Source organism: Opisthocomus hoazin, chromosome 1, assembly GCF_030867145.1.
Source record: "Opisthocomus hoazin isolate bOpiHoa1 chromosome 1, bOpiHoa1.hap1, whole genome shotgun sequence".
NCBI classification, from domain to species: domain Eukaryota; kingdom Metazoa; phylum Chordata; class Aves; order Opisthocomiformes; family Opisthocomidae; genus Opisthocomus; species Opisthocomus hoazin.
The window spans coordinates 31,370,842-31,386,331 of record NC_134414.1 but is presented as its reverse complement, the minus strand read 5'-3'; the positions used below and the strand labels follow the sequence as shown (position 1 = coordinate 31,386,331).

Here is a 15,490-nt window from a genome sequence, read left to right as displayed (position 1 = left end):
GCAAACTGCTGGTGGGATATGTGGGAGTGTACAGTCTTGTCAGTACGTGGCACAATGTGCATCCAAACCAATGGCACAGTGAGATGCTTCAGATGAAGTGATCATAGAGGTGGCAAGTACACTGTGCATTGTCATCTAAATTTCGTCAAGAAAGTGTTGTGTAAAAAATTAAACAGGTAGTACAAATTGACGTGTTCCAGGGAGCAGATACAAAGGATAATATGGACAACACAATGAAACAATACATAAGCAGTAATGACAAATGAAGTGCAGAACAGGAAAATAATCCCAGACAAAGCTGGAAAACAACTTCAGTCAGAAAGTAGGATAATGCACATAACGACCTCTCAATGCCAATAAGTCCAAACTACTGCTCAACAGAGGCTAACTACAAAGATAGATCAGATTGCTTAGGTCCTTTTCTAGTCATATCTTGAATTTCTCCAGGGACAAATATTCCACTGCGTCTCTCAGCAACTTCAGCCTGTGCCTAGCCACTGGTGAGCTTTTTTCCTGGTATCAGCTGGAATATCCTATGCCTCAAGGTGCAACCATTGCCTCTTGTCCTTCCAATGTGTGCTTCTAGGACAAATCTGGCTCCAGTTATTCATAAGCAGCGATTTCATTAGTAGATGACAGCAGTAAATATCCCTCCATTAGTGTCTTCTTCTCTAGGCTGAACAAACCCAGCTCCCTCAGCCTTTTCTTGTACATTACGTGGTCCACGCCCCAGTCACTTTGGTGGCCTTTCACCAGGTTCACTTTAGTCAGTTAATGTCTCTTTTTCGTTGGGGATCCCAAAACTGGGCCACTAATGCAATTATTTATTTGAACATCAGGAGAGCCACTTCTTGTCAAGACTGCCTGACTTGTGCTGTAACAGGACATTTTATTCAGTGACGTGTATGTTTACCAGATTTTAAACATTGAAAATTAACATTTTCTATTTAGATGATTTTATTTTATTCTTTGTGTGTTTAAGATTTAATCTAGGATGGTGTTGCCATTTCCAGCACTGAGGCCGAAGAAAAATGTCTTGTTTTGATTATGATAAAAAAAGTCAAGAGACATTTTCTTGGGCAAAACACTTCCAATGATGCCATGACCTCCAGTTAAATATAGGTAGCCATATGTATTTTTTGCTATTCTAGTAAAATTCTATCCTAAATTTTAAAAGCCTTTGTAAATGTGTCTTCCATATAAAATGGAGCTACAGACAGTGCTTTGTTTCCTGAATCCCATCCATGGTATAATCAGTGACTTCTAGTCACAGTGGCAGAGACGTGATCTCTGGACAAAGATACCCCTGCATTTAGCAGACCTAGAAGCTTTTACTTTATCCTGCCTTCAAATACTTTCCCTAAGCATTCAGGAGGATCAGCCGCAATTTAGCCTAGATGTAACAGTGCTCTGCCTATCTTTAATGGCCTTTTGCAGTGTTTAAATAGAGTACAAAAAATAAAGGGAGTTCTCTTCCTTAATGTTGACTGTCTGAATGTTCATTTTACATACACTTTTATTAGCTATGGAAATCTTCCCTCCCACAAGCAATCCCTTAAAGCTGCAAACAAGGACTCTGCTTTTACAAGATAATATAAAATGATCATATATAGATAAGTATTCAGTACAATCAGATGTTTTCCTGCAATCACAATATTTTGCTGATGGAAATGGGTTTGGCAGGGTTCTGAGATACTCTTCGGACTTCAGTCATGTTTTCAATTGAGTGCCACGTGCTTGCTTCTCTAGCAGTCAAATATTCCACATTTTAACATTACAGTTGTATTCTTTGAGGGTAAAGAAAACAGAAAAGGCCTGCATTGTGTGTGCAAAGCCTAGCTTTGATGCCTTTGCTTCCTGTTAGGGGTCCTTAGTAAGGAGGCTAAAGACACCTGTTGGATTTTTTGCCTTCTTTAATTCTCTCTCGTTAAGTTTCCCTTTCTCCCATTTCTAACAGGAGTGCTTAATGTTTTACCTCCACATCATTATTCCTGCCCTAGTACCTTACTGGGACAGAGGTTCAGTCTTCCCTCAGGCTGAGAAAAGGCAGGTTTCCTGTTCCATGTGCAAGAATTTTAGCCATAAAGCTGCAGTGCCAAAAATTCACACTGCTCTTGGGGCATATAATTTAAGCATTTCAGGAAAGGAAGATGTTTGGGAAGCTCAAACTCAGTCTCACAGAGACATCTAGCTGAAGCCCTAAGAGAGGCTTCTAAATACTGGTGAGACACAGTGTCTCAGACTCATTCCTCTTTCCATTTCCTGGTGTTCCGCTTGTCCAGGCTTTCTTAGCACTCAGTAGGCTGTGGACCTCAGCTATGCGCTTGAAACTCAAAGTGAGCATAAAATGCAATTTATGGGGACTTCAGGTCTTTTGCATGGTGAATTTTACTTTCAGTACTGTGTACTTAACTTAGACATTGAATCATGGCATATTTCAGAGACTAAACCCCTTCATGAGATTGGTCTCCCAAATAAAAAGTTTATATCCTCAGTATTGAGATGTTCAAATCCTTACATGCTTGTTCATAGGAGAGAACAGGATGAGCAATTTCCTACATCCCTAAATGCCCACTTCTGGCCTTGCCTAAAGCTGCACATGTGATGCCTAGCTGGCCTCTGTGAGCTTTTGAGCAATGCCATAAAAGCCTTTCCGTGTTTCGTAGACAGCTATACATTCATTTATTCTGTCTGCAGGTCTTGTATCCCTTTGTGGATCCAAGCCTTGAGCATGCTTGAAAGCTGTATTTCTTACTATTAACTACCTGATAAGAATATCTTTGTTATATTATTCTAGCAACACTGAGAGAATGTAGTAAGTGCTGGCAAAGATAAGGAACATGCAAATGTTTGGAGATACAATACTTTAATGAATATTAGATTACAGTACTGTACATATTGACTACATATTGCTTTATAAATTAAGGCTGTCTATGATAATAGATAGAATGTAAGCCTTACCTTCCCACAATATTTTGTGAAAGCAAGAAACTATTTTCTCTATTAAAATAATTTTGACAAATACATGCTACAAACAATTTCAATGAAGCCATGGAGATTAGAGGATAATGAGCAAAATTATGCATGCTCCACTTGTCATGTAAACTTGTTGAGCTGAACAGAGATTTACAAGCCGTAAATAAGGATATACTTCTTCTTTGAAGAGATTTATAGACTGCTGTGCAAAAGTACCTGAGAGCATGGACCAATACTTGCGACTGGCTAAATTTCTGTTCACAACACTATTGTAGAGAAGAGTTCAAAACCAGAAATGTGCAGAATTTCTGTACTGTATCTCCATATTTAGGCACCTATCCATAGTCCCTTACTCCAAACTCAGCCACTTAGGGTTGTTGTGAATTAGGAGATTAAATCAAAGTAAACATAAAGAAAGCAACTCAGGTACCTACAAAAAGGGACCTGGTCCCATTTTTGAAGTCTGAACTCGCAGAGAGGTTGTACCTATGATAAATACCCTACAGGAAACGTGTACCTTTTTTGGCAATGAATGGGGTGGTCAGCTTGGATCTTTAGGGCATCTAAAATGGTGCTAGACACTTCTGTTTAAGCACATAATACATTACAAAAATACAGTAGCTTTCGTGTTTCTCTAGATCATGACAACTACACTGTCACCATCTACAGTCCACTGGTGTGGAAGGATTAGGTACATGAACCTGAAATGTTTTGGATGAGCATCTTTGAGTGATTTGGACTTTATTAACCCCACTAGTAAACTCATATTGAACATAACAGTCAATCCAGGGTTACAATTTATTTTTGCATGCACTGCAAGACATTAAACATTTTTTCTTGGCTTATAGTCCAGTTCTTTACCAAAACCTACAGAGGCAGAAAAACAGGAGAAGAGGGGCCAATAATGTTAAGATAGATGTAGTAAGTTAAATCTCCTTGAATCTTCCCCTATGATAATGAACTACAATTCATTTGCATTTCAGAACATTTTGCAAAGGAAATTCAAAGGACTACTTAATAAAATTTAAATGCTAATTACATACATTTTCTTTTGGCATTTATAGGAGTACTGTGAAAATCAGACTTCTTGCTGTTGAAGTTATGAAAGAAAGTGCGTGGTCTAAAGATACTGACTGCTGTCCCTTCTAAAGATACTGGGTTAGGGGAACGGCTATCCCACTTATATGGATGCCTTACTGCATAAATACTCAAGCAACTGAACAATCTGATGCTGTTGGACTTGGTGGTGAAACAAAGCCATAAATATTTGAGGGGCTGTTCAGTGCTGATTGTCCAAACCGTTTGCATCTGCCATTGCATAGTGGGTGAAATACAGATATACATATAGAAAACACCATATTTCATAATGCCATGCCTAGACCAATTTCATTTGCAGCTGATCACTATTTCTTAGAAATTATACTTTTCCTCGAACACAAGAGTAAACACACTGCTGGTACATAATAAACACTGAGTGCTCTCAGCTCTGGTATAGTTCATCAAAAAAGCTCGAATACTCCATAATCCTTGTATTGTTCATTACTTTTTCACTGCACTCTAGAGGCATTACTAAACTCATCTTCACTGCATCTGTGGGAGAAGGAATTAAATTCAGTTGTACAGATAAGAAAGTGAAGACAAAGAATGAATTGAGGTTAGATATTTAGTATTCTCAGTGTTGAGCTGTGTGCACAGACAATTTAAACCAGCAATTCCCAGACTCGGCTTGCTCGAGTATATCTCCTGGAAAGAGAGCTGGGACATAAATGGTCATGTCATTCCCATCTCCTTGCCTGTCCTGACACAGGACCCAGACACTGTGCACTTGTTCCTCTCCCAAACACCCGTTTCTCTGTCCCCAGGGGAAAGCAGAAGGTGTGCTTTTGATGTTGTGCCTGTTCCTTCAAAATAGTTGTATTCTGTCAACAAAATGTGCCTCAGAGATTGGGAGCACCTGCATTATGCCAGGATGCCTCTCTATTCCTCTTGTTACCTTCATATACCTTCAGCAGAGACCAGTTCATCAGCCCAGGTGTGAAACAGAAGAGATATTTCAAGCCTTATCAATGCTAATTGGATTTCCCTGGAATTACTTTCCTTTGCTTCAGAGAGAGTTAGATCATTAGCAGCTTGTCTCACTTCTTCCTGTATCTGTGAAAAACTCTAGATTGCATACTAGAGCAAAGTCGAGTTTGTCAGTTAAATGTTTTCACAGTGCAGTGAAAATATGTTTTCCATGAAACATACTAAAAGGTTGTTGTTGAATTTGGCATGCAGAGATTGACCCTGAGGAACCTTTTGCTTCCCATCACTTAATGGTAAGGAACAAAAATAGCACAGAGCAACCAACCTTTTGTGGGAAAGGTAAGGACAAAATTAGCTAGGGATCCACAAATCTTTTTTTAAAAAAAAAATAGTTCTGGATACTGCCTTTTGTATCTTTCTTTCACAAATCTTTATGTTATTATTTACAGTGAGATTTTAACCATAATTATATTTATGAACAACAAAAGTCAGTGTTGTAGAGATGGCATAACATTTTTGTGGCTGTTTACAGTTATTGGAAAATGTATTTGATTTTTGTAGTTGCTCAAGACTCAGTACAGAAAGGAATTTAGACAAGGTGTATTCAGGATTTTTTGTCTTAGAATTTAATACATCTTTGAATGGATTTTGTAGGGGAGTTATTCTTTTGTTGATTATTTCTTTTGCATGGGAATGAGAGATATGTTCCATAGGAGTAAAATCACAGGTCTAGGTAGCTGCAAATTGATAATGAGATCAATCAGCATAGATCCGGAATTTTTACCATCTGAAAGTTATAGGCCAGCCTGCACAAAAACATATTGAGTTTAACCCAAAAGTTTATTGAAAGGGACAGGGAACATTCATAAGAGTATTGAGCTGATGCCCTGCTTTAAGTTGCAAGGTGTGAGTGAGCAAAGTGAGTCTTACTTTATGAACAGAAAAGTAGGTCCACATTTTTTAAAAGGCATTTCTGTGTCTAACGTCCAAAGATTTCAAGACTGGAAATATAGGTTCAAAATCTAAGTCTATAGATACATGTATTAAAAAACACCCCTAGTCTTATCAGTGTATATGTATTGATGTATCTACATACACAAAAATCTACAGATTTATCAGATGTAGTATGGGTTATCCATTACTCCAGAATTTTTAAAAGTCTTATGAGGTAATTACAATGAAAGGTGGTATTTTCCTAAGAAAGTTCTTATTTTATTTCAGCACCTTTTGTCCTTCAGTAAGAAGCATTTTAATTTTTATCCATTTTGTTGGCATGGATAAAATTTATTTTTACAGTATATAGGGCTGATTTTAGAAGAAAAACCTTTTTTCATCAATGTTCAGAAATGTTTACTGCAAAAAGAAAATATATTTATCACACAGTTTCCGATTTTTTCTCCAAATTTATTTTATGTGATCTATTTTAGTTCCTTTCTTGCATCAGGCAAACTGGACTTCAGTCAAATGGTTGCATTGATCAGCCTGCATGTATAATACTTCACAGTGCTATGCAAAACCTCTCCATGGTGTCTGTCATTCGGAGTGCATCATGTGGTCTATGTGATTCTTGCACTGAATTTATGTCTGTTTCATCCCATTAAAACCATGGGGTGTTTAATGAGATTTGTTTCTATTATCTCATTCTGTTTCAAAATATCCATGCAGTTATTTCTCTTTTACTGCTCCAGTATCTAGTTATAAACAATGCAAGAAATGCTTGAAACTCTCACCTTCAACTTTCCAATTTAAGTCCTTGATTAATGAGGTGGAAGAGCAGAATAATGTTGATAACTTCCTTGCAAGTGGTAATAAATGATAAAAGCATATTGACAGAGAATAGATAGGTGAGGGTGTAAGAGGCAGATGTGAAATCTAGCTGGTGTGAAGAGATAGGAAGGACACAGTCAGAGTAAAGAGACAAACAGAATATAGCAAATTTTATCAAGCTAAAGCAGTGAAATCTGCTCTGGGTGGAATTATTTCAGCTAAATTCAGGCACCTGGAAGTTAGACATCTGTTTTAGTTCAGCCTAATCCTCCATGACTCCCTTTTCAGTCAATGGGAAGATTGAGCCACCTGCAGATGGTAGGATTATTGCCTGGGAGATGCTTTTTTCCTCCCAGGGAGGTGAAGAGAGCTTTGGGCAATGAACTTATCCCCAGCCTGACTTTCTAAAGGCTCTTGCTTTTAGACCTACCCCTTGTATTTGGCTGGTTCCTCTTAGCAGTTTTTCCCTAGTACCACTATACAGGCTGGTGATGTCCCCTCTGCTTTATTGAGATGTCATCTTTCTTGCTGCTGAACATATAGCTCTGACATGAATTCTGTCACCATGAGATAACATTGCTGCTTTGGCACATTAATAAGCAGATAATGCCTGGACTCTAGATCTCTTTCCTACCTGTAACAATGCACCCATTAGACGGTATTGTCACTGCATGTCTTCTCCTATCATGTCAGGTTGTATTTTGGAATTGCCCAGAAGATTCCTTGGGTAATAAAGTCAGGTTGTGTCCAGTCTTCTAAACAGAAAAGGAAAGTGTACAATGCCACAGAGATAATTCTGACCCGATCTCTGGATGTCTTTTTTTTTTTTTTAATACATAAATTTTCTTAGCCTTTTCCTGATTCTCCCAATTAATGTAACAGATCAAAATCGGCATATTGTATCAGACCCTGTGAAGAGAAGAGTTGACTGACTTCTCCTCAACACTTCCTTCTTGCAAAAAAATACGGTTATGATCTAGAAGTTTTCGAGACCTCTGGCTATGTGACCATAAACTAATCCTAAACAGCACAACTTGGAACCCCTGAGGTTTTTGGCTTAGAATAACTCTTATCGTGTGAGCTAACCAGGCCTTAGAGAAGTCTTTGGCTTTGCAGAAGGGGCACGTGATTTCAGTGTGTGCTTTGCTAGGATAAGCCTTCAGGCACATTTGGGAGGACTTAGAGAACTCCAGAGATCCCAGTGCTTCCAGCATTCATTGCTCTAATTGAACACCCCTCAGGATATCTAGCTGTAGAGACCTGATACCTCCAGACTCTGATCTTAGTGTTCATGATGAAATTGCTCTGGAGTTGTGGATTTTGGCAATCAGTCAACCTTAGGATTTTATAACTTCAAAGATTTGCCTTGAAAAGACATGTCTGGGAAGGTCTACTGTGTATGCATGGATTGTGTGTCTGTCACAAACATAGCATCTGTCAGTCAGCCTAGCTTCAAGTTCTCTGAAGTCCCATAAGATCTCAGTAACTGTATTTATATATGGAGTTTGCACATAGATACTTTGGCTGTCAAGAAAGACTAAACTGTCATATCTCTAGTACAACCAACAAAAATGCAGGATTTCCAATTTTCCATAATCATTTGCTTCAAAAGAACAAGCACTGCATCAGGATGAACATAAAAGTTGTCTTGAACCAAGAAAAAATTTAGAACCACCACCATTATGATGTCAAAGTATATTTAGAACTTTCAGCTACCAAAATTACTTCAGCATTACTGGTAGTTTAAATTAATTGTGTTTCTAATTCAAAATGATCAAATTTACAATAGCCATATACTTTATTCCACTATTCTATAATAGTTCAGTATTTCTCTGTTAGTGTCAACTTTACATTTCATTGTCCGAAGCCCAGGAAGTGCTTGGAAGAACAGTCTGGCTATTCGCTCACGAAAGAGATCAAATGCAGCAGCATTAGTCAGCATTTCTTTTTCAGTCTGTACGTAATTCTCTTATATTTTAGGCAGTGCTATCAAAGCATATGATGCTGAGCAATAGTCTTACAGAGAACAGCCTTGTTGCATGTCTGTCAGTTCATGTCTTTGGCTGCATGTGAATCATGGAGTATCTTGGCAGAAGACATTAATGAACCTACAGCCTCTCACCTAAGCATTCGTCCTGTTAATCATCCCAACTTATTTATGGTCTGTTTTTACAGTGGATTTTAAAGGGAATGCTTAACTGAGATGAATTACAAAAGGGTTTAATTCTATGAATGTGTATTGATTTCTGTAAAGCCTTTTTATTTGGGGATTTTCTATCAATGCAACTGTCTGCTTTCTGTGACACAGCAGTTTGCCCAGTGTCAAGATCCTGGGGCTACATCTGTATTATTAAATAAAAAAGACCAAGGAACTGTTCTCTAACACTGAGTCTTAGTGGCTGTATCTGTATTACACAGCCTTTGGCTCCAGGTCTCCTATGAGCCTGGCACCAGGTCTCCTCAGGCTCCTGTGGCACAATGGTTATTTTTATATGCCATTCTGCAGTTGGAGCAGGTGTGATTCAGAGCAGTGCCTGAAATGTGAGGGGTGTATTGCAGCCCAAAAAACAGCTTCTTTTATGACCTGGTGATGCTTAACATGGTATGCCTGAAAGGTAGTGGAAGAGCAAGCAAGGATATTTGCCAGCACACGGACAGTGTGTTGAAGGTTGGAGGGGACTGTGGAGGGAAGGGGGAGCCAGATGTGCTGTTGTCATGTTCATGCTGTGTGTCAGGAGTGACCAGCTCTTTGAAGAGTAAGTGGTTAAGTCATTTGACAGGCTGAAATGGGCAGGCATTTAGGAGCGTGCCTAGCAGCCCTGTGAAAGTCTGTTCACTTTGTGATGGAACTTGGGCACTGAAGAGTAGCAGTGGATGCTGTTAGTGTATAATGACCCCTGCCATGCAATAATGTTCAACTGTTTTCTCACTGTTACTTGTCACTATTGACTGCAGCTTGAAAATAAATGTTAGCTTCATAACAGTGCTATATTTTGTGCATTAGTTTTGTCTGATAACCTAAAGATAGAGTTGCAGTCTAGGCTGTTGTAGACACTAAAATGAGCATATCCCACTTTCCTGTCTACTTGTTCCCACCATGGTCCTTTCTCAGTATGTGTTCCCCCAACTGCAGAATGCTGAAATAGTGATGGTGGCATGGCTGAAAATGAACCCTATGAAGATAAAAGTTGCTGGACCAGTCTGGTGATTTGGATACTCCTGAGGGTCATGATTGCTGATGGTGACACACAGAAACAAGACAGGCACATGTGGCTGAGGTTTGAGGGGAGAAGCTAGTGAGGAAGGGAACCTTTTCTTTTGGAAGCAATTGGGAGACAGAAAGACTCAAGCCAAAACACTACAAAATGAAATTGTACTCCTCTCATCTATCCCCCTCCTTCCTTCCAAATAATTCAAAAATCTACCTAGCACAAACAAGAATAGACCAGGAATTACTTCTTAAGGATCATGTTTGAGAGAAGACATAAGTTTTCCATGCAGTCAACTAGAAGATCATTGAGACAAAATGTTTGGGTTTATGGTGGGTTTAGTCCAGACTAGAGTGATGCAGGACTCTATAGGCTCCTGCACAAAATCTGTTCAACATTTTCTAAAGGAACATGTAATAAGCACATGTAGAAAAGCCGTGTTGAATTAACTGTATCTCAACGTCTATGTAAGAGAGACTGGTCTCTTCTGTGGTGAATTTTGTCACTTTAATGAGCACAGAAGTAAGAAATTTCTTTAAGAAAATAAGTAACTGTGGAAACTTAAAAGCTCTGTTGGTATTGTTGTCAGAGAAAAAGTTTGGTAGATAATAATATGAAATACGCATCTAAATGTTCCGTGTTGTTTTGTCATACCATATTACACAATAATGTGGACTATCTTCTTCAGAGAGGTTTTACTGTTTATACCATTAAAGAGTCTCCACACAGTTGTCTCTGGAGCTGTTAAATCAAGTTCACGTCAAAAAACTTGCAAAATTTCCCATTGGGATTGACTATTTCTGTATCACTTTGTGTCCAATGCAATGTGTGCTCTGCACACCTGAAAACAGTTTCCATTCCTTCATGTCCCAAAGGAAGGAATCAACCAAAACTATTCTGCTGGAGGTACTACTCTTTCCTATAGGAAAGGGAGACTTTAGTTCAGCTGAAATAAGGTAATGTGTTGGATTGACTCCTGCAGTCGTACATTTCCTAGTCTGAATTATATTGCAGCAGGTACCAAGGACAGAGTTGGCAGTGGTGACTGGTTTTAAGACCCTTTTTATATTTATTAGGTTATGATGGAAAAATAGGTTGAAGAAAGACAAAGAAATTGCCCTTGTATGAACAGATGATGTTTTTTTTTTATTTTACCTGACAAATTAATGCCGGAAACATTAATGTTCACCTAACTAGATGTGTAATTTAGAGCACTTATCCACCTTCCCTTTATAATTAATGTAAGCAGAATCAATCCTTTGTGAGATAAGTGTCTAGAATAGTCACAGCCTTTTTTATATAGTATCCATGCTTAATAAATTATGTTCTATTTGCAGGTTTTATCTGGGGTGAAATTAAGCAGATGTGGGATGGTGGACTACAGGACTACATTCATGATTGGTGGAACCTCATGGATTTTGTAATGAACTCCTTGTACTTAGCAACAATCTCTTTGAAAATTGTTGCATTTTCAAAGGTAAACTTTAAAAAAAAAAACAACAGCAAAATATTTAAGATAGATGGAATTAAGCTTATTCAAACTTTCTTCTGTATTTGGAGTTTCTCAGGCTTATCAATGCAAGAGATGCATGATGTGCTCATTGAATCTTTTGCAGCTATGACAAGAAGCTGGACCAGGATAAGAGCAAACGAAACAATGTGATTTGTACATCTCTTTTCTTGGCCCAGGCAATCTTTTGTTATTTCATCCTGAACGGTTATAATGTTATTTTCTTGGAGCAGGAAAATCACTGGTAATATTTAATGATTTTTGCACATATTATGTTTTACGTTGGTCTTTGCCTGTTTTTCAGTAAGAAATAATTGCTTCTAAGACAATTTTATGCACCATGCAAAACTTGTGGACAGGACTACAAGAAAAATATTTACATAAGATTGGGGGGGTGGGAAGCTAAAGAGCAAGATTTTAGTTTTGTTTTGAAAATTTATGGTAAGTGCAACATGAAAAAGTAAGGCTGAAGGGGATAAAATGGTCACATGAGTCTGGGTATGTTCGTTTTCTCATTCTTTTCATGGACATTTTCTGAATAGTTTTATATTCCCACTGTTTGAAGTATCTTCCAGCACAACAGACCTTCTTTCCAAAGCCGTGGAACCTGTAGCATTTGTTCAAGATGAATCCATAATATGATAGAAATTCCTCATAAAAAGAAACATTTTCAGCAAAAAATGGTCTAAAACGCAAGGAAACCACATCTGAATGGAAATTAAAGCATTTCTTAGCATCTGTCATGGACCTTTTATCACGTCCAAGTAAAGTTAACAAGCCCATTTACACTGGCCACTGTGATCAGCATTGTATTTCAGCTGTTTGAAGTTCTCTGCCACCAGCTACCCTGTATACATTGAAGGAGAGTCTCTCCTCTGCCAAGATGCTTTTGGCTGGGAAAAGAAGAAGAGACAGCCATCAAGTAGCTGGTTACAGCTCTCTATACTCACACAGCAGCTGTTCCTGCTTCAGCCTTGTCATAAGTGTAGAGGAACATAGAATCCTCTAATTTATTAATCATCTTGTGTCTAATCACAAGGGTCTGCATGTCAGCCGATCAGGGGCAGGGATGAGCAAAGACCTGTGATCTGTTGACACACCAGCCTCCTCCTGTGACAAAAGGTTTCTGGCATGCCGGTTCTCTGGCTGCAAACCTTTGGAAGTCTTCTCACTCAAGGAGATTTGGAGCTGTTGCCTAAAGGAGTAACATGCTTGAAAGTGTGAGGAGAGAAATCCTTTTTTACATACGAGGATGCTTTCTCATAAAGTGATTGGAAAACTAAAGTCATTTCACTGTCCATGTAAGAAAGCGAGCAGTACATTGAAAACGAATGTTTCCAAAGCATTGGAGATGGCCAATTATTCACTTCAGAATAATATTAATTAGCAGACATTATAATCCTTTTGTCTCCCAGACAGCTTCTGCTTACAGTAATCAGAAACTCAAGTGACAGTATCTGGGATAATGTGCATCCATTACTCTCCAAATTCATACTTGCATGCCAATCATCACCAACACAGTGCTTAAAGCAATATCTTTGGTTCTGCGGCTATTATTTTTTCACTGCATGTGCAATGTTGCACCCAAATACCTTTTGTTTCTTAAAAGAGACTTAGTTGTGGTGGGCAATTGAAACACCTGATGATCTAATGAACGGAGTAATGCAAGTGTAACAATACCCAGCCACACTTCCTTCAAATACCTACAACAGAGTTCCCTGCCTCTGTGCCAGGTGAGATTGAGAGGATGCCAAATGTAACCAGTACATTTTGATGTAAAGCTTTTATTTTTGTTTCCTAAACCTTACAAGGTAGCCTTTTCTAAAATACAACTTTTCTGTATTTATTGAATCAAATCTGTAGCCCAGTTTTCTGTGATATGTTCTACCTTCTATGAATCAGCTTATGCCACCTAAGAAAACATTTTAACCAACTCCCTTGAATAAAATTACGAGAGTGCCCTCATACTACTTTCCGATATGATAGACGTTCCCAGAGAAAATCATAGAGTTTATTGCCCATTCGAGGCTCCCTGACTGACACAATAGTTAAGCAGATGGATATTATTTACAGCAGCGGATGGGGTAGTGTAAAATACACCAAAGAGTGTTATTTTGGGATGAGAGAACTGCTAAGAGAACTCAAAGTTATCTCTTGCTTTGCCAGTATTCAAATAAAATGAGTACTTCTTATATTTTTCTAAGGACTATGCTTTTTGTCTCTGATTGTATATCAACTTGTGAGTCTTTTTAAACTATCCAGTATATCCACTGAAAATGCTCTCTCCCCGATAAATAATGTGATTATAAATAGTGCATTGTCACATGTTTTATAGAAGACAGATTTTAAGCAACACGTCTTTTGATGGAGGGTTATAAATGTAAACAGAAGTTGTACTCTAAGAAAAATGGTTCTTTTTATGGTTTTGGAAGATAATTTATTTTGTTCTGATGCATAAAATTAGGTGCAATGCCACGTTATATACAGACCCTGCTTACTTTATCTTAAATATTTGTTAAACCTGAGCATTTGACCTAGTGCTGCTTGTTTCCAACTGCTAGAGATTGCATGCAAGTTCACATTACTGATTATGTGTCTCAGCCACTGACATGAAAAGCTAGTAGAGAAACAGGTTCCTATTCAAGGCAAGAACTCTGAAAAGTCACTAAATATACATTATTTGTCTCCATATTTACTGGCTTAATGATCACTATGTCAGATCTGCTCTGTTTAGTAGTAAATAATTTGCTATTTCTCCTTTGCCACCAGTTCTGTAGAAGCTAACATCTTCTTACATGTTTGCATTGTAAAATGGTTTTGATTGATGTTTCACCAGATTCAAAGACCAAATGTCCATTTAGATAGGACTATTAACCTCTCTTCCCCCTGAATAATTCTAGAATTGATTCCTCAGTGTAATCACTGTTTTAAAGCTCTTTGCTAGGCCGCTTCCTCACTCTTCCTACTGCCGCTCTGAAATTCAGCATAATGAATGCAAAGATTGGCACATGCATTTTAAATAGGAAGAGTTGACATTCGCATATGACCTTTCAGAAAAGGATTTAAAGTTCTTTTCCTGAAGTAGATATTATTTAACCTTTCTTTTTATTATCAGAAAAAAAAGGGGCCACTTTTGACCAAGATCAAGTAGCCCATTAAACATTCAGGTACCCTGATCTATGTATCTGTTTGATCTCTCTTGGTGATTTCATGATTTTCGTCCTCATGGGACAGCAATGGTCACTCAACTTCTTTCTCACAAATGGTTATGATATTAGATTTGCATTTTAATTCCTTTGAGTAAGGATCAAGAATTATTATCTTGTATTCCCTGGGTGGCATCGCACAATCATCATATATTTGCCTTGAAATTCTACTGTTTGTATGCTGCTCAATTTGTTTTCTGCTCTTCTTAATTTTCCATTGATGTACCATGTACATTTCTTTCAACCAACAAGCCAAAGATAGGTATGATTTAATCATGTTAAATGATAGTTGTCTGTGTTACATGTCAAAACATTGTGTTTGCATTCAAAAATGGGATGGAAATTCAGCAGAGCCACAAAATAATAAAGACTTAAGAGTATCAACATCATGATTTACAAGAAGCTCAGCATTGCTATACTTGCTCTTATAATTTTCCATTCCCTAGAACAATAACCATTTATTTATTCTATACAGAACAGAACATCAACAAGCATAAGAGAACAAATACTTCAATTCTCCCTATTTTGAGTTGTTTGGTCCTAAAATACAAGGTTGTGGGTTTTTTTCGTATTTTCACTGTTTCTGGTTTTTATATACCTAGTCTTTTCTCTCCTCTGCTTTCTTTTCACATGTGTGCTTCTTTGTTCTCCCAGTTCTTTGATATTTCTAGATGTCTTTTCAGCATCCTCTAGTTAGTGGAATCAATAGGCTTTTGTTGTCGGACCCCTCTTATACTCATGATTTTCTTTATATTATTTGCTGGCTTCCTTCAGCTAGTATATTTCATAGATCATTT

The 15,490-nt window shown here is 37.9% G+C and overlaps 1 protein-coding gene across 3 annotated transcripts in view; it reads left to right on the top strand.

Moving 5' to 3' along the window:
- The window catches only part of TRPC4 (transient receptor potential cation channel subfamily C member 4), a 162,619-nt gene that overhangs the window by 122,710 nt on the left and 24,419 nt on the right, over positions 1 to 15,490 (top strand). For all 3 annotated transcript variants that reach the window (XM_075420745.1, XM_075420763.1, XM_075420753.1), the window contains one exon: positions 11,315 to 11,454. In XM_075420745.1, coding sequence (XP_075276860.1) covers positions 11,315 to 11,454 — 140 coding nt within the window. The remainder of the gene's footprint in view (positions 1 to 11,314; positions 11,455 to 15,490) is intronic.